Below are 20,975 nucleotides of genomic sequence, written 5' to 3' on the forward strand. Positions count from 1 at the left end.
GCTTGCTTGGTAACCCTTTTCTCTGAAAGAATAATGACTTTCTGAACATATTCAAGTCAGGTAATTGACTTTCTCATGTACGAAAAACAGGACATTTGGCGGTGACCCAGAGCAGCCTAGACCTGAGTATCAGGATCAGCCCATATGCTGTAGGCTGTGTTTTACAAGACAACCATTTACCAGTGCAGGAAATGTAGGCTACCGTTCTGAAGTTAATTATTAAACAAAGTAGTCGATTAGCCAAGCATGACAGGGATTCACTAACCTACACTGTAGTTGACGAAGTGAAGCAGGCTCAACACGTCTTAGGCTGCAGACTTGTGTAGTCAACATGCATAGGGAGATGCCTATTTCCTTCTGTTATTTTATGGTGAAATATTTCAGCTGAGCCACATTTTCACAGGCACCACTGGTGTCTACTCAGTTCACACAGCAGAGAGATGGTGATAAGCTCTGCTAACTGCTCAAAGTCACCTTGAAATGAGTTGGGGCTGGTATGAGCCCCAGTGTTGAATGGCCAGGAAGAGGTGGGTGGGGCATGCAGGCCTCGTGAACCCCCATCCTCCTCTGCTGATCCCCAGCCACACACACTAAAACTGTAGTGCTGAACAAATGCCACTGTTAAATGGCAGTAACAGAGCAGACAGCAGAAGGGGGCCAGATGTTGATAAATCATGATACTATTATTCATCAAAGGAATCCGTCTCCCACTTGATTCCTTTCATCAGAGTTGTGTTAATAAAAACATGTCACCTACTGTAATTCTATCACTGGTCTAATGACGTCACGCTGTGATTCGCTGAGCGAGAAGGCAGAAAATGACACTGAACTAGATGGTGAATAAAATGAGGTCAGTGTGTCAGACCCGAATGTCACATGCTACAATTCTGTGTAGAATCAGTCCTGTTCTGCATTAAATCAGAATAACATTTCACAGCCCTGTCATAGAAACAAGATGGGATGGGAAGTTGTTCAAAGCGTTCGGTTCTCTTCAGTTGACCTCTGTGCTGATGGGCTGAGACGTGGGGAACAAAGGTGTTGACGGGGACAGAGACGAGGACCTTGTTGGGGCCCACGCTTTAACACCACAGCTGGAGTCTACCAAGGAATGCCTTTTAACTGTCACTTCATATACCAGGCGCGGTGTGGTGACTGGGGCGGACAGAAACAGTGGCGTTCTGATTTCTCTCTCGCATATGTGCTAGCTCACACACACACACACACTCTCCACCTCTCTTCAAAGGGAGGCAGGGACACATCTAGAAGATTGTTAGGGAAACATCTTCTCTGGCTCATTTTGCTGGAAGGGTCTCATGGATCACAGGGCTACTCTACTATAAAAGGTTCAAATCATTTTTCAGTTCAGAGCCTTCACCTTTTTAAAGGGACATTTGAAATCAATTTTTAAAAATGCCAACCTCATGTTCATCTTCAGCACTACCCCAACATCAACATATGTGAAAATGGTGCATTTCTATGTTTTGTAGTAAAAATGTTGGGGTGATGCTGTAGTTGATGAATATGAAGTTGCATTTTTTTTTTCCTTTAACTAATCCTCAAGTCCCATATGAAGGACTGCAGAGCATTGAAATGACCTTGTCATATTGCACAGGGGAAGGTTTCCATTTCCGGTCCATTCAGCTGACTCAAGCTGCTGTGCTGGACTGCACCGGAGGACTTCTTATGTTCACATTAGTTGGCTTTTTATTAAACACCATCTATAATGTTTGGCAGGAGGCTCTGGATCGAGCTAGGAAGGGATATAAGGGCCCACCAGATTTGCTTACCCACCACCCTCTCGGGCCCGGCTGCCTCCTCAGCCTCTAAACAAGCTGGGCCAGGAACTTCTCTGGACTCCTCGTCCAGCAGATGATTTACTGGGACGGCAGAACATACAAACATTCCCATCCTGACTTTGAAAACATTTCAACATTCTTTCCTCTCCTGCTGCTCACTCCGCAGGGAGCCTGAGTAAGAATGGATGTGCTGTCATAATACACTCGCAGAGGGAGAAGAGTTTCCTTTTGGTCCAGATAAGAATAGCTGTGGTGGCCCGTGGTTCATGTTTGTGGCTTGGGCAGGTTTTCTGGTTGAGGTCAGCCTGTCAGTGCTGCTGCTGCCCCAGGACAGGAGTTGGAAACAGCCTGGCTGGACTGAGGCTGAGGCTCCTGTCACATGGGGGTTCTAACTGGCCAGGAAACTAAAGGAGCCTATACAGTTGTGAACTTGTGATGTGGCCCTGCTGTGCTACATTATGGCAGTGCCCGTGTCATGTGGACAGTGTCTTCTATCTTCCCCCTTCCCCTATTCTCTCTTTCTGTCTCTCTAACCCTCTCTTTCTGTCTCTCTAACCCTCTCTTCCTGTCTTCCCCTATTCTCTTTGTTTCTCCAACCCTCTCTCTTCCTGTCTTCCCCTATTCTCTTTGTTTCTCCAACCCTCTCTCTTCCTGTCTTCCCCTATTCTCTCTGTTTCTTCAACCCTTTCTTCCTGTCTTCCCCTATTCTCTCTCTGTTTCTTCAACCCTCTCTCTTCCTGTCTTCCCCTATTCTCTTTGTTTCTTCAACCCTCTCTCTTCCTGTCTTCCCCTATTCTCTCTTTGTTTCTCCAACCCTCTCTTCTCTTTACAGAGCCCTGTCCTCCTTTCTCTCATCCCCATTTCTCTCTCACTTCTCTGTCCACAGCCCTGTCCTCCTCCTCCTCTCTCTCTCTCTCTCTATAGCCCTATTTTCTCTCTTCTCTCTATAGATCTCTGTCCCCTCTCTTAAGTGAAAAAGGATGTCAGGAAGTAAACTGGTTCCTGCCCCAGACCCAGCCGGCCTGCTGCTACAGATTAATTCATAGCGGATGTTTGGAGCCTCTATTTTACGGGTAGGGATCCTTAAAGGCAGCCAATGGCTTTAGTAGTAGTATGAACTCACTGGGACCCTCTGCACTGTGTGCCATTAGTCATGTCAGCCATTTCTTTGTGTATCACCCAGCAGGCCGCGAGAGGAGGAGGATGTATTCACTCTGTCTTGGTCACAGTTCAAGGGGCACTTGGAAGGGGCAGGAAATAAGGTGGCTGTTAGAGACTGGAGCTGTTCCTTGATTGTGCTTTGATACTGATAGGAAGACCAATATCTCAAAATGGAATAAACATATTTATCGTACAGAAGACCTCAAACTCAGTGGAGTTTCAAATGTTTACTCAGCGAAGATCCAGCTGAATACATACATTCAATACAGTGTCCACTTACACCCTGAGCTCCCACCCCCTCCCTTCCACAAAGATGTACTTTTCCATCACACAGGATTTGTCTGTGCTCCTCCGTGCATATCACAGGACTTTTTATCAGCCAGGAGAGGCCTTGAGATGTTGGGAGTGCACATTCCTGAAGCCCACTGCAGTCCGCTTCTCATACACACAGAGCTTGAACCTAACGCTATTCATACTAAGAGGATATAATGATGTATAGGTATTAAACAGTCATTTACGATCTGTCACCTCCGAGTCGATGTGTGTATTATTAAGTTCATGAGTCACCATGGCCCAACAGCAGCCACTTCAACATCCCCACATTGTTGTCACATCAATGTCCTCAACACTGGACCTGGGATCTGACTTCTTCCTTGGGGCATGGCAGGCCTTTCTATTTTCATCCTGTGTGTCCGGGCATTAGGAGTGATTAGATAGAACAGTGCTAACAAGCCAGGGTGTTGACAGGCTTGGAGGTGTTCGGTATTCCCTACAGTCATGCTGGCTGGACTCTCTGCTGACTGAGATAGATGAATGCTGACAGGTTAGCAGCCAGCTGTGGAGGTGCCCTTTCTACTTTGTGTGTGTGTTGCGCAAACAGTGGTCTTAGGCTACATCTCGGGCAGGGGACTTTGTCTCCCATAAGTTTGCCTTCTGACCACACCTTGCCCTCTTGGCCAAACAAATGTTGTGCCACCTCATTCTGAGTGGCTATTTCAGCCTGTTTTTCTAACCAGATATACCTGTATAGAAGTAGTTAGACCCGGGTTCAAAGATCTATACACACACACAGACAAAGATGCACGAAAGCTTTGATGGCCTATATGCAGCATAATGGGTTGAGACAGTCACACACTGCGCTGACCATATCAACAGGGAGTCGGGGACCTAATGTGTGTCATCACAACAGTTTGGCTGTATGACAAGGCAAGTCCTAGACGGTCACATCCTTTCAAGTAGTAGGGGGATTCTCTGATCGCATAGGCAGTCAAATCCTTTCAGCCCCATTATATTCCTCTGTCTCTGCCAGGTTCTGTGCCCGTGTGTGGTTCTCTGCAGGGTGGCCTCCCGATCCACTCCTCACAGCTCCTTCTGCCAGCCTTCATGTGATGGCACATGTACCGCCAGGACAACATTCTCATCAAGCCCGTATCATATACTGATGCACAGGAAATGAATAGACTAATCATTTGAATGGATTGTTTTTAAAGAAACAAACTGTGACCAGCTGTCTCGGGGCTTAACAGTGTGAACGTTTTACTCGCAGATGCACCTTATTATTTAGCTGTGGGACCTGTCATTTTTATTTGGGAGCATCAGTGTGCCTAGAAAAATTAAGGATTCAGGATTAAGGATTTGTCAACATAGGCACACACATGCTCCTTGTAAAAAAATAAAAAGGTCAGTGTGGAGTCCTGTGTCTCTTACAAGATCAAGTATTCAAATTGTTTATCCGTATCTATTTGCATTAGTCTACAGGAAGAGCCGGTAGCGTAAACATCCTCCGTTTGTGTTTAAAATGCTAATATTGCTCTGATATTCTGATCTCCTTTGCTTCTTTGTAACTCCACAGGCCGCTATTGTTTGTGACAAAGGCCACCCTCACCCAGCCTTGCCTGCTTCCTCTTTCTGACTGGGTGCCACAGAAAAAGCCACTCGACTTGTGTGACAGGGTCGGGGTGTATTTTGCAGAAGGATCAGAGCAGACGATGAGGCAGATTGGGTTGCTATGAAACTTGACCAGGTTTTTTTTCGGGACTAAATATAGAGACATGTGGCATAGCTATGAAAGTGGTTTTTCCTGCCTTCTGTAGCAAGGCCAACTCTAGAGTAATGAAATATCTGTGATATGAAAAACAACTCCATTCAGTCAGGCTCTGTTCAAACACAGCTATATGATCTCTGTGCGTCTGTAAGCAGCAGCCTGTCTCATGGTAACAGCCTAAACTATACCACAATAGATGGCCTCAGGAAGATTGGCTGTGTTTTGAAGTGGTCTGGTACTAATGGTGACAGGTAGTTGGGTTGACTGTTATTAACACAGTGTTAATGATTTTAACGTTTAAAAAAGTCCAAATGAGCTCGTTAAGGAGCTAAGATTTAAAGCAGGATTTTGAACAGAAACGGATCTCGCCCCTCTCGTCAGCATGAATCCCATGTGTGCAGTCAACCTTTCTACCCGTTCTTGATTATGGCGATGCTATTTATCAAACTGCCTCTAGTCTTAAACCCCTGGATGCCGTTTCTCATTGCGCCCTTCGTTTTATCACAGGAGACCGTTGTATTACTCATCACTGTATTCTGAACCAATGGGTTGTCTGGGCCTCTCTTAAGTCAGGTAGATCACATCATTGTGGGGCGGCAGGGTAGCCAAGTGGTTAGAGCGTTGGACAAGTAACCGGAAGTTCAAACCCCCAAGCTGACAAAGTACAAATCTGTCGTTCTGCCCCTGAACAGGCAGTTAACCCACTGTTCCTAGGCCGTCATTGAAAATAAGAATTTGTTCTTAACTGACTTGCCTGGTTAAATAAAGGTAAAATAAAAAAATGTTTAAAAAAATTATGCTCTTTTTGTTTACAAAGCCCTGCTCTACAAGCTTCACACTTACCCAACTTTACTGTTTAAGATTTCAAATGACAAGTTATCAAACCTGTTCACAGGGTTGGTTAACTCTAGTGTTTGGAATAAACTCCAAAAGACGTTTCGATTGGCTGCTTTGGTGTCCCTCGGGCAATTCAGACAGAGGATTTATAATGAAGAATGTGTTTGTTTTAATTGGCTGTTTTGTATTTTAATATCTATATTGTGTATGTTTGTTTATCTATACTATCCTATTGATGTTTTTGTATTGTGCATGGCAAATTTTCAAGTCTTTAGTCTCAATATTACTTCCCTGTTGAAATAAGGTAAATAATAAAATAATGAAGAGGTCTCTCTGAGCCTTGATTCAGGTTTCTCCCAAAGTAGATGTGTTTGTCTGTGGTGTGTCCTGTCCTGTGAAAGTTAGCTTCCAGCCGTCAACATGCTGATGAGGGAGGAGGAGGGAACAGCATTCCCAAGCTCGCTATTAGAACAGGAAATGGGATGCCCAGGTCACGCAACATGGGGGTCACAAGGCCACTCAATGGAAAGATTGTAGTTTTACTGTCTAGAGGTGGAAAAGGCCAGTACTGTTGCGCTTGTGTGTGTCTGCCTGCTGGTGAGCACGTATGTGTATTTAATGTAGATGTACACACTCCTTCCTGTCCTATGGGTTTGTGTGTAGTGTGCTGTTGTAGTGGATTCTTCAGGGAGCCTGGCTGCAGTGCTGGGTCCACCCTGTCAGATGTCATTCCCTGGCCCAGGAGCAGTGATGAGCTCACCAGCTCAGGCCCAGATGGTGTCAGGCAGACCAGGGTCAGCCCTGTACTTAGACTGCTGTTCTCCAGCCAACAGCCAAACAAGGCAAGAGAGAATCACATAAACAGGAAAATTAGACGTCTGCTTAAAATCGGAACATTTGCTCTCTTTCTGAAAAATAGTAATTGTAGCCTAGATTTATCCTTATTTGTCTGACTTGAGGCAGGCAATGTACAACTGTGAGTTCTTACTCTTATCATTCAATTTCATTGGCTATTTTTTTAAGGCAGATACTTTTCACAACATGTATTCAACTTTTTGAAGCGCTCCCTATGATTGTGGCTTGCAATAAACAAGTCACTGAGAAAGGTTTTACACCGACGTCTGTATGAAAGTAAAGATGTATTGTCTTTATTTACAGAATCCACAAATGGAGCTAGAGAGTAAAACCCCTCCCCTTTCCCACAGAAATATATGCTAGCTGATGACTTTGGGAGCTGTTTCATATCGTTCTTCCTCTCTCCATATATAGAATAATATCCGGCTGAGTCTCTCCAGGGCTCTGTCATGTTAAAGGAATTAGTATTAGTGCCTAAGAAGTAACTATTGTAGTGTGTGTAGCCAGATCACTTCAATTATTGGCCAAATAAAGTTAATGGCACATCTGTCTTGCACATTGGCGCTTGACCAGAGTGCTACTGGATGAATACCAGTCTCACATGCTGCAGGGCCGGTACTCTGATGAGACAACAGGGGCCTAGTTTATGTCCCCCCAGCCCCCTCTTCATGAGGGTAAGTTGGTAATTCACCACAGTATGTCTTTTGTTTCTGGGCTGGGCTATGAAAATATATGAACTAGCCATGGCACTACTAGTATGACAAGAAGCTGTTGTTCTTGCCCCACGTGGAGCCCTTGGTGGTAGTAGGACTCACAAGGGCTGTGGCTTGGTTCAAATTTCACTGACCCCCAATGACTCACTAAAGACATTGGCCACTTCCTCTCCATCAATGTTGTTTTTCTGCATGCTTAACATTTAGCCTCTGTGGCATGGAGTGCAGCACAATGTTCCTGACTTGTCAGATTGTGTATATTCCACTTAAGTCGTTGCAGAAACACAGGGTCATGCACAAAGTAGCCATTGTGTTTCTATCAGACTTAACTCATCATTTTGTCCCAAATGACCCATGAATTAACTCACATTTATCCAGATCTATTCATTGCTTATCAAAATCCAGGCAAATATGAAATAATATACAACTCTCATGCTTCTGAATTTGATACATACAGTAGGCATAATCTGGAAAGCAGATGATGATGATGATGATGATGATGATGATGGGCCTTGTGTTCTCCAGGCGCTGATGACGTGGGTGTCGATTTTAAGGCAGCCCCCCGCACCTCTCTGATTCCAATGTGGAAGACACCTTTCAGTTGAATGCATTCAGTTTTACAACTGACTAGGTATCCCCCTTTACCTTTTTCTTGTCTCACAATTCGCTACATCTCAAACTACTTGAACTGCTTAATAGGCCCAGTTCTCAGGCAGTTGAATGCAAACTCTGATGCTCCTGAAGACTCCTGAGAGGCAGTAAATCAGAGTCCACCAGACCTGGACAGGCCAGACTTCTCTAATGTCTGCCACATCAATTCCACTACGCTACAGCCCCAGGAGAAGCCATGAGAGATCACCATGGCACAGACACACACTCCGAGTGGACAGGCAGCGGTGTAGGCCGACGCCTCCTCAGAGACTGGAGTAGAGGGGGGTAAAGTACCGTCTCTCACTCTACATGTGATCGATGTGACTGCCTGACTGCCATCCGGCTGGAACTCGTGATCCTTTCTGTCATAAAGGAGACAGTGAGTCTTCCCTCCCAGGCTGAGTACATGGGGCTGTTGCCTGCAGCACCAGTGGGAAACGCCTGGTCAGGCCAGCCAGGACCATAGAGTCATTGTGTAGTGTTAGTCCCTGGGCCCTACAGCCTCTTCCTGTCCCAAGTCCTCCTACGCATGATCACATTCTCATTCATCTCCAGGGTCTAGTTTGATCAACAGCCCACTGACTCTCCATCCAAAGAACAGAGTCCTCTCCTGCTCTCTAGCACCTTCCAGATGGTTCATGTGTCACAAAGGCAGACTCATTCAAGCTACAAGGCCCAGAGGGAACTGCTTCTAAAATGCTTTAGAAAATAAATTGCCATGGTAGAAGCCAGGGAGCCAACAGTGCAGGACTTTAAGACAATGCAGTACGACATAGACATGACGTCTCTCTTATAAGGTGACGGGACTGTCCCTGATTTCCAGGGACCGTTGCCGACCAGCCCTCAAAGAAAAAAGCAACAGAAGTTAAATTTAAGGCTGATATTTTAGTCATCAAAAGTTATATGGAGTTTTGATTTGTATGTAAGAATGTTCTCACCCTGTATTAAGATGGTTTAGACCTGGTTTAGACCTGGTTTAGACCTGGTTTAGACCTGGTTTAGACCTGGTTTAGACCTTTTGAGTGTCTGATCAGTGATGGATTGGAACCACCGCATGAAAAGCCATTCCATTACAATAACCTAAACTTGGGTGGTTCAAAAATGACTAGATGGGAAATCCATGTATGCATTATAATTAATACAAGTATTTGAAAGGACAATATCGGGGGTAGTTAAATTTAGTTCCATGCCCCCCACACTACCAAAAAACACTTTTCCCTAATCTGTTCACCTTACTCTATCACATGTTGAAAATGTGAGTTTTAATTAACACTCTCCCTCTCCCTCATCCCCTGCTGTGCACAGCCCATGTGATCCAGTCAGTTCCCGTCTCTGCATGGGAATGGGATTACCAGCTACATGGTGCTGCAGCCTCTGCCTGTCTGTCTTCACTCTACACGGTCAGCCTCCAGGACTACTGTAACTTATCCTGCCTGTCTGTCCACAGAACAACCAGGGATTGGCTAACCAGAGTCATAAATGTTGCAGGCTGCCCGGCAACTTAATACAAGGCGTGTTTTTTCACCCCCCTGCCACTCCCTTTCTCTCTTCTCTATTTTTTCAGCACATCAAAAGGTCTGGCTGGTAGAGATTGGATTAGGACAGGGGTTTGGGTCTGTCTGAGTTGTAGAGTGGGGCTGGGGATCAAAGGGGAACACTAGTCCCTGGGCCCCTGGGGGCTTTATTAGAACAGCAGGTCTGAGTGATTTTAGAGGTGGCAGGGAGGATGTGGTTAACTAGCTTCGTAGCTAGTCAGCTCTTATAGTACAGTGTATCATGTATTTTTTTTTTACCCTACCCCTCTCACAGGGACATTTTTAACGTTTTTTCTGCTGGAAAAGTGGGGGGCTCAGTGGCAGAACCAGAGTATTTTAATGCCAATGCAGGTTAAAGCTCTTTTTCCTAAATAACACAAGCTGGTTTGAGAATCTTAGCCAGTGTCCCATTGCGAATGTATGGACACATTTTATCAGGGTTCTACTAGAAGAAATGAGCTGTTACATTATTCTGCGTACCCCCCCAAAGCTGCCTTGATTTGTCTTGTATTCTCCATGCATTATTCATGAAATAAAGATGGGGGGCTGCATAGTTTCACCTCCTCCCTCTTTTCAACCCAGATCTCCTCTTATCTGGGTGTTGTTAAAGCCAATGTTTACACTCTACACACACACACTCTACGCACACACTCACTCACTCACACTCTACACACGCGCACACACACACACACACACACACATACACTCATGTGCACGCACAGTCACACCACACCTCACCCTCACACAGTGCAGGCAGGGCCTGCAGAGTGATGCCAGTGTTTTAGACACTGTGACATTTCCCACTCTGCCCCACTCTGAAGCCCGCTCTCCCAGGAACTGTCTGCCTTCTTTTGACACTGACCCCGAATGCCAGGGTGTAATGAGGGTATTGTCCCTGCAGCCATGTGTATGCAAATAAAACCCCTCCATTATATTTATGGTATGCACATAGCATTTCTAGTGCTAGGAGTGTCACACCATGTAGGCTAGGGGCTAATAGCTACTCTCATAATACAGCTCCTAGAGAGACCTTGGGAGTCCCTGATGTTATTGTTCCAGCAATGACATCACATCCTGACATTATTCTTCATAAGGATGTTTTCCTCTGGCCCACGGGGATGCCTTTCCAGATATCATTGTGGCTTCTGGTTTGGGGTGCCCATGTATATGATCCCTTTTGTTTTATTCAGAGAAAGTTAGACTATTGTTTCTTATGGTCAGTAAAGTCATTGCTGGAGTGTTCTTATGGGGCTGCTGAATTTCATCAAATCATAATGTTTGTGGAGTATCTTTAAATATGAGAGGAAATGAAATATAAGACGGGCTATGCACAAGAGAAATCAAACTAGACTGTGTTTCCCTTCCACTGTCCCTGTGCTAACTGGGCTCAGTGTCTCCCACTCTGGGGACACAAGGGATCTTCTCTGGTGGGAAAAATACTTTTGTATGTAAATGGGAAGATCGTTTCCAAGCCACACAAATTATATTGATACCCAACCTTCAGACCTACACAAAAACAACGGATTCTGTTTGAGGTATACAGTGAGTGGAAGGGAGACCAGGTAGGCTAAAAGGCTCAGCAGTGGTCTCAAGCTGCCCTGTGTGTGTCTGACATCATCCACAGACAGTGGAAAGAGTAACCTTGGAGAATGAAATGGAGAAACACTCAAAAGAGAAACCTGATCTGCTGAACTGGCCTCTTGGGAATCTCTACCCAAATCTCTAGCCATAAAGAAGTTTTCCCCCTCTTCCAAAATACAGAGGCTATTCCCCTGTCAGTCAGTCCAGCTGCTGAGAGTGAGAGACTTGGCTTGAAGGCACATCCAACAGTCTGTTGGGCTGTACTCTGGCCTACATATTACTGTTCCTCAGGCTTTTCCATAGAGGGATCCCAGTTATGACAGACTGCTGTGTGAAGGTCTGGTTACTGAAAGGTGAGCTCTGAAGCCCTTCTAACTGGCTGGTATTGCGCTGCACTGTGACTCTTTGTGCTGTATTGTACTGTGCTACTGTGTGCTGTGCCGTCTGTCATGGCTGTGGCGAGCCAGAGAGGAGGAGCAGGCCGAGGCTGGGATGAGGAGCTCATGGAGTTACTTATTCATGAGTATTGAACGATGGAGGAAAGCTGACGTAAGGCAGATGGGACAGAAAGACACCGATACAGACTTGAACATCTGCTCCTGCCCACAAGGAAACATGCTGGGGCATGGGGGTGTTGTTCACATCCTCGGCAGTGGAATGAAAGAAACTGATGCCGACCCTTGATGCTCCAGATCCTATCATCCGTATCCCAGAGATTGGATGTCTAGGCCTACTTTGGGTTGTAGACTGTAGGAGGCGGTAAACATAACACAGATCTTTTGTTGTACCCTCATCGGCACGCAGAGCTTTGCATGGTTATAGAGCCACTCACCTCTGATTTAGAGCCTTACTAGAGCCTCAGAATATCTCTGTTCTGCAGAATTCCTCTCCTATCAAGCACCATTTGTCAGCTATGCAGTTGGTAGTTGAGTTAATCAGTAATAGTATTCTGTACTTCGATGGCAACAGTAACCTGTATCATCACAACACTCAAAAGTGAGGAACAACAATATATAGCAGTTCATGGCCAAGAGAACACTATCACTTTGAGATTAAACAGCGAGCGCATAATGAAATCGCAGGCTGTCCTCTGAGGATAGGAGGCTCCACTCCCAGGCCCACTGATGAGCTGAAACTGCCTTGTGTTATTGAAAACACCCATTAGGCCTCCTCATGCAGCTCCGCAAGGAGAACCATGTGAGAATGAGCCAGTGTTAGTAAAAACATCAGTCGTCGTCATGGCTAGTCTCAGAAGAGAACCAGCACCAAGGAATGAAGTTAAATTCACAGGGAGTCGTACATGGAGTTTGCAATGTGAAACAGGCCCTGCTGTAACAACACATCTTTTCATTTTATGGACCCCCCTCCTCCCTGGGTCTGATTCAGTGCTATTGCAAGGTTCTTACCCGTCGTCATCATAGTAGTCACTGTGGGTTGCTGCGCTCAGTCCATTGAGGTGTTGTGGTTTTCCTCCCATTTCCTCCTCATCCTTCCCTTCACACTGTAAATACCTTGCCTCTCATGTTGCTGTCTTGGCACAAACCGTGTGGTGGTTGTCTGCCTGATTTGTATTTTTTATTTTTAGACTGGTGGGTGTCTCGTGTTTCTGCTGCGTGTCTGTATGACAGATGTCGGACACACACCAACTAACTCGGTCTCCTATAGTTTTATGAATTCTTCAGTATTTATTTCCATTTGGAGGGATGGGATCATAATAATCCAAAAGAACGATCTAAACCACCTGTTTGGGTTAGGATGGTATCAGAGAGTGAGGACCAGTTGGTTTTCCTGCTGACGGTGATGGAAGAAGGGACACCCCACCTGACCCGGCTTTATTCCTGCTGTTTACATGTCAACAATCATTAACTCAACTGAAGGAGTTGGTTTACTGGGAAGACCCAAAGATGGACCGTAAAGCAGAAGTGAGAAGCATTGGTTCTTATCTTTATTGGAGGCATAAGGGCTCTCTCTTCTCTTTCTCTCTTCTCTTTCTCTCTTCTCTTTCTCTCTTCTCTCTTCTCTTTCTCTCTGTTCTCTACCTCTGCTAGACTTTCACGAGTGTGGGGACCCTGACATGTGCTGAACATTGAAGCTGGAGGGGCCTGAAATGGTCATGGAAATGCAGAAGCTGCTGAGTCATTCCACAAGGAAGCCATTTTATTGGAGGAGAAATGATTTCCATGCCGACGGCTGAGTCCACTAAGCTGTGAGACAGACAGAGCTTTAATCAGACGAGCAGCTAGGGCTCAGGCAGACCTGGTCAGTCTGTTCTCTCTGTCTCTCTCTCTCTCTCTGTCTCTCTGTCTCTGTGTGTGTGTGTGTGTCTTAGTGTAAAACAGTTGTGTATATGTGCTCTCTTGCGTATCTCATTTGGCACGCTTTGCCCAATCGCAGGGATATACTTCTGGAAGGTTGTCGATTCAGTATCCATTGTAGATCTTAGTATTAGCCCATGATCTGTGCGCACATTTTCTGAGAATGGGTTTCATGTATGGTATAACAGGCACGTGGAATTGACTAGCTCGCTCTCTTTCTCTCTTCTCCCTCCCTCCCTGTATGCTTATGGACTGAGTCTGTGTGAAGCGCCAGTGAGGAGGGGTCCATGGGGACGGCCTGGGTATTGTTCTCTCGCAGAGGAAGTGTGTTGGCTGGAGTCCACCAGTCAGTCCCTCTGGGTCTGTCTACGTCCTAAGCCAAGCCTAAACACTGCCTCGCTCCCAGGCAGGGCACAAGCCATGGGAGAGAAGAGACTTCACTTCCCCCCTCGCTCTACTTTTCACCTTCTCTCTCCCTTTCTCCCTCTCCTCCAGTACAGCTCAGACAGGGGGAGAGGAGCAGACAGGGGGAGAGGAGCAGACAGGGGGAGGAGCAGACGGGGGGGAGAGGGCAGACAGGGGAGAGGAGCAGACGGGGGGGAGAGGAGCAGACGGGGGGAGAGGAGCAGACGGGGGGGAGAGGAGCAGACGGGGGGAGAGGAGCAGACGGGGGGAGAGGAGCAGACGGGGGGGAGAGGAGCAGACGGGGGGAGGGGGACGGGGGGGAGAGGAGCAGACGGGGGGGAGAGGAGCAGACGGGGGGAGAGAGGAGCAGACGGGGGGGGGAGGAGCAGGGGGGGGAGCAGACGGGGGGGGAGCAGACTGGGGGGAGAGAGGAGCAGACTGGGGGGGGGAGAGAGGAGCAGGGGGGGGGAGAGAGGAGCAGACGGGGGAGAGAGGAGCAGACGGGGGGGGAGGAGCAGACTGGGGGGGGGGAGGAGGAGCAGACGGGGGGGAGAGGGCAGACGGGGGGGAGAGGAGCAGACGGGGGGGGGGAGAGAGGAGCAGACGGGGGGGGGAGAGGAGCAGAGGGGGGAGAGGGGACGGGGGGAGAGAGGAGCAGACGGGGGGGAGGAGAGAGGAGAGAGCAGGGGGGGGAGAGAGGAGCAGACGGGGGGGGAGAGGAGCAGACCGGGGGGGGAGGAGCAGACGGGGGGGAGAGAGGAGCAGACGGGGGGGGGAGCAGACGGGGGGAGAGAGAGAGCAGGGGGGGAGGAGCAGACGGGGGGGGGGGAGACGGGGGGGAGGAGCAGACGGGGGGGAGAGGGGAGCAGAGCAGACGGGGGGGGAGAGAGGAGCAGACGGGGGGGGGGGGGAGAGGAGCAGACGGGGGGGGGAGCAGAGACGGGGGAGAGAGGAGCAGACGGGGGGGAGAGAGGAGCAGACGGGGGGGGGGGAGGAGCAGACGGGGGGGGGGAGCAGACGGGGGGAGGAGCAGACGGGGGGGGGGGAGCAGGGGGGGGGGAGGAGCAGACGGGGGGGAGAGGAGCAGACGGGGGGGAGGAGACGGGGGAGAGGAGCAGACGGGGGGGGAGGAGCAGACGGGGGGGGGAGGAGCAGACGGGGGAGAGAGGAGCAGACTGGGGGGGGGAGAGGAGGCAGACGGGGGGACGGGGGGGCAGACTGGGGGGCAGACGGGGGGAGAGGGCAGGGGGGGAGGGGGAGCAGACGGGGGGGGGGAGGAGCAGACGGGGGGGGAGGAGCAGAGCAGGGGGGGAGAGACGGGGGAGAGGAGCAGACGGGGGGGGGGGGGGAGAGAGAGGAGCAGACGGGGGGGAGAGAGGAGCAGAGCGGGGGGGGAGAGGAGCAGACGGGGGGAGAGGGGGAGGAGCAGACGGGGGAGGAGCAGGACAGGGGGGGGGGAGGAGCAGACGGGGGGGGGAGGGAGGAGCAGACTGGGGGGGGAGAGGAGCAGACTGGGGGGGAGAGGAGCAGCAGGGGGGGGAGAGAGGAGCAGACGGGGGGGGAGAGAGGAGCAGACGGGGGGGGAGAGAGGAGCAGACGGGGGGAGAGAGGAGCAGACGGGGGGGGAGAGGAGCAGACGGGGGGAGAGAGGAGCAGACGGGGGGAGAGGAGCAGGGGGGAGGAGCAGACGGGGGGGGAGAGGAGCAGACGGGGGGGGGAGGAGCAGACGGGGGGAGGAGGAGCAGACGGGGGGAGAGAGGAGCAGACTGGGGGGAGAGGGGAGCAGACTGGGGGGGGAGAGAGGAGCAGACTGGGGGGGGGGAGAGAGGAGCAGACTGGGGGGAGAGAGGAGCAGGGGGGGGGGGAGAGAGGAGCAGACAGGGGTGGAACTGGAATCCATCCCCCTCTCTCTTTCCCTCTGTATCCCAGAACACAGCATGAGAGAGTGACTCACCTCATCAGGCTCAGGGCTGGACTGTGTATAGTTCTGTGCTGGTGGTGATCCTGACAGTTTCTATCTATTTTGAGCCTGCAGACAGTCTCTGAAGTAGGAAGGTAAGCGTGACCTCTGAGCAACTCCCCCTTAGGTGAAATCATCTGAGTCTGACTGACTTTGGTATAGCCTAGCTCCACTGTTCCCTCCTAGACTTAGCTGGACTGTACAATCTGTTTCTCTTCACCTTAGTTGGACTTAATCTGACGCTTGGCCTTGTGGCCTGAACGTCAGGGCTGAAGTATGGAAAATGTACGCTAGTCTCTCTGGCTGGTGGTGCCAGCTGTGCCAGACTGTCGTAGAGCCAAGCTGGCTTCAGAGGGAGAGAGTCCAGTGGCACAGAATGATCTAATCATCACTATCCTGTCTCTGTCGGTCAGCAGCAGCTCAGACATCAAAGCGGAGAGGAGGAGACCAGTGGTGTGAATGAAATTGAGTCAGTATCAGTCAGAATAGGGAACAGGAATGTCAATGGTCATAAATGAGATCACACCATTTTTAATCCATCCTCTAAGCCTTCTCTATAGACTCAGACTGGCTACTGATATCATGTAGGTTAGATGTTGACTTGTTCCAAGTAAGCCTTCAATTAATGGGGATCGCCTCCGCTGTGTGGCTGTGCAGAATGTGCACAGTGCCTACTGCATAGGCTAACAGTGAAGAGAGTAACATGAGGACAGGCAGCTGAAAGTATGTGCTGTCAGCTGTATTAACTCTTGTGTGTGTTAAACATTTCCCTCTCAGCCCAGGGCTGTTAAACGGGATCTCTTGGAAAGATACAACATTGACCTTCTCTGGATATTTAAATCAAGCTATCATCCATCCAAAATATACAGTAAGGCCTGTTCTGCCTTTACTCTATAGACAAGTAGGGCAGGAATTTCCAGGGACCTGATGATACGATGTTATCACATTACTTTGGTACCGATTTATATGTTGCGATTCGATGTTCCAAAGCTTCCAAGCTATGAAGGAAAAATACTGGTGTTTTGTTGCATGTACAGCCAATTAGCACACAAATAATATTTGACATTGTCAAAACGATACAATATATCGTCCAAAATAATATCCCGATATGTGATATCACCCCCCTCCCCTCCCATATCTAGAGACAAGGTTCTGCTGTGAAACACCGTGTCTGCACCGTGTCTGCACCGTGTCTGCACCGTGTCTGCACCGTGTCTGCACCGTGTCTGCACCGTGTCTGCACCGTGTCTGCACCGTGTCTGCACCGCGTCTGCACCGCGTCTGCACCGCGTCTGCACCGCGTCTGCACCGCGTCTGCACCGCGTCTGCACCGCGTCCGCACCGCGTCCGCACCGCGTCCGCACCGTGTCCGCACCGTGTCCGCACCGCGTCCGCACCGCGTCCGCACCGCGTCCGCACCGCGTCTGCACCGCGTCTGCACCGCGTCTGCACCGCGTCCGCACCGCGTCCGCACCGCGTCCGCACCGCGTCCGCACCGCGTCCGCACCGCGTCCGCACCGCGTCCGCACCGCGTCCGCACCGTGTCTGCACCGTGTCCGCACCGTGTCCGCGTAGCTTTCCTTTCAGTTGATGAAATAAAGCCTGACACTCAGTGATAAAGTAGTGACTCAACATATGTTTGTTATCCCATGTAATATGACTGGTTCTCATTCATGGATCATTTAATTCAGTCTGTCATGTGCATGTCACTAAGAGCTCACACTGTCGGTCAGTCTCCCTCCAACCCTAACCTCCCTCTTCTCCCTCTTCTCTCCATCTCTTTCTCAGGACCAGTTTGAAAACCTTGACAAGCATACTCAATGGGGGATTGACTTCCTAGAGAGGTATTCAAAGTTTGTCAAGGAAAGGCTGGAGATCGAACAGACATATGCAAAACAGTTGAGGTAAAAACCCTATTCAAACTCCCTGGCCCACTGGTTTTAATCTTTCAATTCCATGGAACTGTTTTGAGGTGTGTTGCGTACACTGAATAATGAATTGACGAGTATGCCTATTCTGTGTTATACATGCATATTAGACATTAGTAGTTCTGTATATTAACCTTCATGTTATATGAAAGATAATGAAACATCATCATGAAATGATGTGATTGGATCTGTTTGAATGAATATCTGAGAACATCAGTACGACCACTCTGTCTGAACAATAGGCGCAACTCACCCAATCAGACATGCTTGTGCTGCCATGAATTGATTTTGGTAGGCCACAAATCAATATAATAGGATTAGCCACAGAACAAATGGATTTCTAGGAGGTGGCTCCTGGACAGTCTCTAGACAGTAGAGGAGTAGGTCTACAGATCTATATGCAATTGGATTACTCAACTCTGTATCCTGCCTGACATCCATGTGTAATCTTTTGGAGCAAATCTACAAATGAGCAAAACCAAGGACTTCTAAAACGACGACAATTCTACCAGTTCTTGGATCAGAGTGAGACCACTGGTTTAACTAAATGTAAGCTGGGAATAGGCAGATGTAGGCTCTGGTTAGTAAACCATAGGTGACCACTCACTGAACCTGCCCCCACACACACACACATGGCTCATGATGTCACCATGGCATGCTGTGGTTAAACTTCATGCCTCTGTTTCCTGCTTAATCGTCCCCTCTACTCTGAGCTACTGCCACGACTGAGAGAGTATGACTCTGTCTCCTTCCCTCTCACGTGGTCACTTTTATTAGGCTGGTTTGTTTTCCAGAAGAAAAGCCATTTTGGAAAAAAGGTGTCAATGCTGACACATTTAGTTTCATGTATGTTGTACTTGTGAGTAACTGGTACCACATCCCATATCAGATGCCATAAACACTAACATTCTATCCCACATTAAAAGGCATCCTGCCGTGACTATCTCTGTTAGTAAGGTTTAGAAACTACAACATCTCAGCAGTGTGCTGTCCCAATGTGCTGTCAATGCACGAGGGAATTGAATATTATTCCTAGTATTTCCCAGCATCCGTGCTACACCATCTGGCTGTGTGTTCCTCCTCATTCCCCTGAAGCTATGTCATCACTGCTGCCTGGCATGTGGGACGGTAATGTAGAGGGGCTCCTGCTGTGGCCTCTGCAACCCCCTGGAGGCTTTACCCCCACCCCCCACATCGCTTTGAGGTGTTGCCTAGATACAACACTGCCGCTGACCAAGTCTCCTTAACATGTCATGAGCCACCTACTGTAGCCGCTCAGTAAGACGAGCACCAGGACCCCCAGACCATCAGAGCAACCCAGTGAATAATTTAACCAGCTATGAATTATGGGCTGAAAATGAGGAGCTCCTGACTTCTCCGTAATGCATTCTTTAAACATGTGCATTGCACGCTGATAGGCTACACACGGTGAGTGGAACAAGTCTTTTCTACTCGTTATCGCCCTACCATTTCTGTTGGGAAATTTCTCCCTGACTCCCTGGACAGTCACTCTGTTCAGGTACAGTGCCTAGTGAAAGTCTACACAGCCCTTGCACAGTCTTCACATTTTGCTGCCTTAAAATTTAAATACAAAAGGCAAATTATTTATTTATATTTTTTGATAAATGTTGATCATCTTATTAAAAACGATTCCCAGCTGTAATGGCTGTCAAAGGTGCTCCACTAAGTATTAACTCTGGGGTGTGAAGACTGATGCACAATGAAGACATTTGTTTTTTATTTTTTATTCATTTGCAACATTTTCCATAACTTTTCTCCCACTTTGAAAATGGGGAGTAGATTGTGTAGATCGGTAGGAAAAATAATCTAATTTATTTCTGGGGAACAATTAAGTTCCTCTCTGTGATTGTTTTCAATTAAAACGATCAAAAACAAACAGAGCAATTTTTCAAGCAAGACTGTCTGGGAGTGTTCTGAGTGGGGAGGGGAAAACAGAAAATTAGCTCTTATTGGCAGAGAGGTTTGGAACACTTTCTTATTGATTTGTTAATTTACTGCATGGTGATGTCACCATGGAAGACCAAAACTCCATCCACCAAAACAGGCTGACATTTCAGGTGGTCTTCTCAAACTGCTCTTACACTAAAAGGGCACTATCATAATTTTCACAATTTCACATTATTATTCCAACCTCAGTGTGGAAATGTATGTAAATCATAGGAAATCGTGTTTTTGACTGCACTGGGCCTTTTTAAGGTAGCAAAATGTGCAAGGGGTGTGTAGACTTTTACTAGTGACTGTATTGTTCTGTGTAATTCATGGAAAGGCACCAGACCAGGCTGATGATTCTCAGTCTGTGTGTGGGGAGCTACTCCCCTGGTCCCCTGCTCCCCTGCTCCCCAGGACAGGGGAAACAGAGTGCTGGTTCAGTGGAGACGGGGAGGGGGACAGACGCGTCTGAAAACCTCTCTGGATTCCTCCTCCATTCATCCCTGAAGAGCGATTGGAGCCAGAGCGTTGCATGTACTGCATGCCTGAAGAGCACCACAGCATAACACTACTACAGGAGCATCTCTCCAGAGGGACTACTTTATCAAAGAGAACCATTTCTTTGTGTTGCTCCTCCTGCGTTTGCAGGAATACCACAATGTGCCAGTTTAGCTGTGTATGTCTGACCTACTTTATCTAGTTTCTCTGTCTCAGTGGAGAATCTGACTGACGGAAATGAACTGGGCTATCTAATCTCGGTCTCTGAACGGCTGTCTCCTCTCACCTCACAGGAACCTGGTGAAGAAGTACTGTCCCAAACGCTCCAAAGACGATGAACCTAGGTGAGTAGAGTAGACCCAGTTTCATTAAATGGTTAACCTGTGAGTGGTATCAGCTTTACACCACACACAGGGCCTTCCCACTAGCCTTGTCACCAACAAACACGGGCTGCCATGACAACCCAGCACTTTTAAACATTTAATTGCTTCCATAGAATCGAATAGAGCAATGTACATTCATGAGGCATCAAAGCCAAAGGAATTTAATGATGTAAAAATAATGCAGAAGATGGCATGTAAATGGTGTGGAAATCTACCAAAAAACAATCAGGCATCAACCAATTCAATCCCTTCTAGACAATTTCCTGGACAAAGGGTTACACTGTAAATAGTGAAGGTGTAAACTTGACAGTAGAACATCTAAACGTTATGTTTGACCTCAAATTTTCATCAAATTTAAAGCTG

At 48.2% G+C, this 20,975-nt stretch overlaps 1 protein-coding gene across 3 annotated transcripts in view; it reads left to right on the forward strand.

Moving 5' to 3' along the window:
- The window catches only part of fnbp1l (formin binding protein 1-like), a 43,860-nt gene that overhangs the window by 6,443 nt on the left and 16,442 nt on the right, over positions 1–20,975 (forward strand). For all 3 annotated transcript variants that reach the window (XM_024421575.2, XM_024421577.2, XM_024421576.2), the window contains exons 2-3: positions 17,642–17,757; positions 20,523–20,573. In XM_024421575.2, the coding sequence (XP_024277343.1) occupies positions 17,642–17,757; positions 20,523–20,573 (167 nt within the window). The remainder of the gene's footprint in view (positions 1–17,641; positions 17,758–20,522; positions 20,574–20,975) is intronic.

The sequence above is a fragment of the Oncorhynchus tshawytscha genome, linkage group LG05, assembly GCF_018296145.1.
Source record: "Oncorhynchus tshawytscha isolate Ot180627B linkage group LG05, Otsh_v2.0, whole genome shotgun sequence".
NCBI lineage: Eukaryota > Metazoa > Chordata > Actinopteri > Salmoniformes > Salmonidae > Oncorhynchus > Oncorhynchus tshawytscha.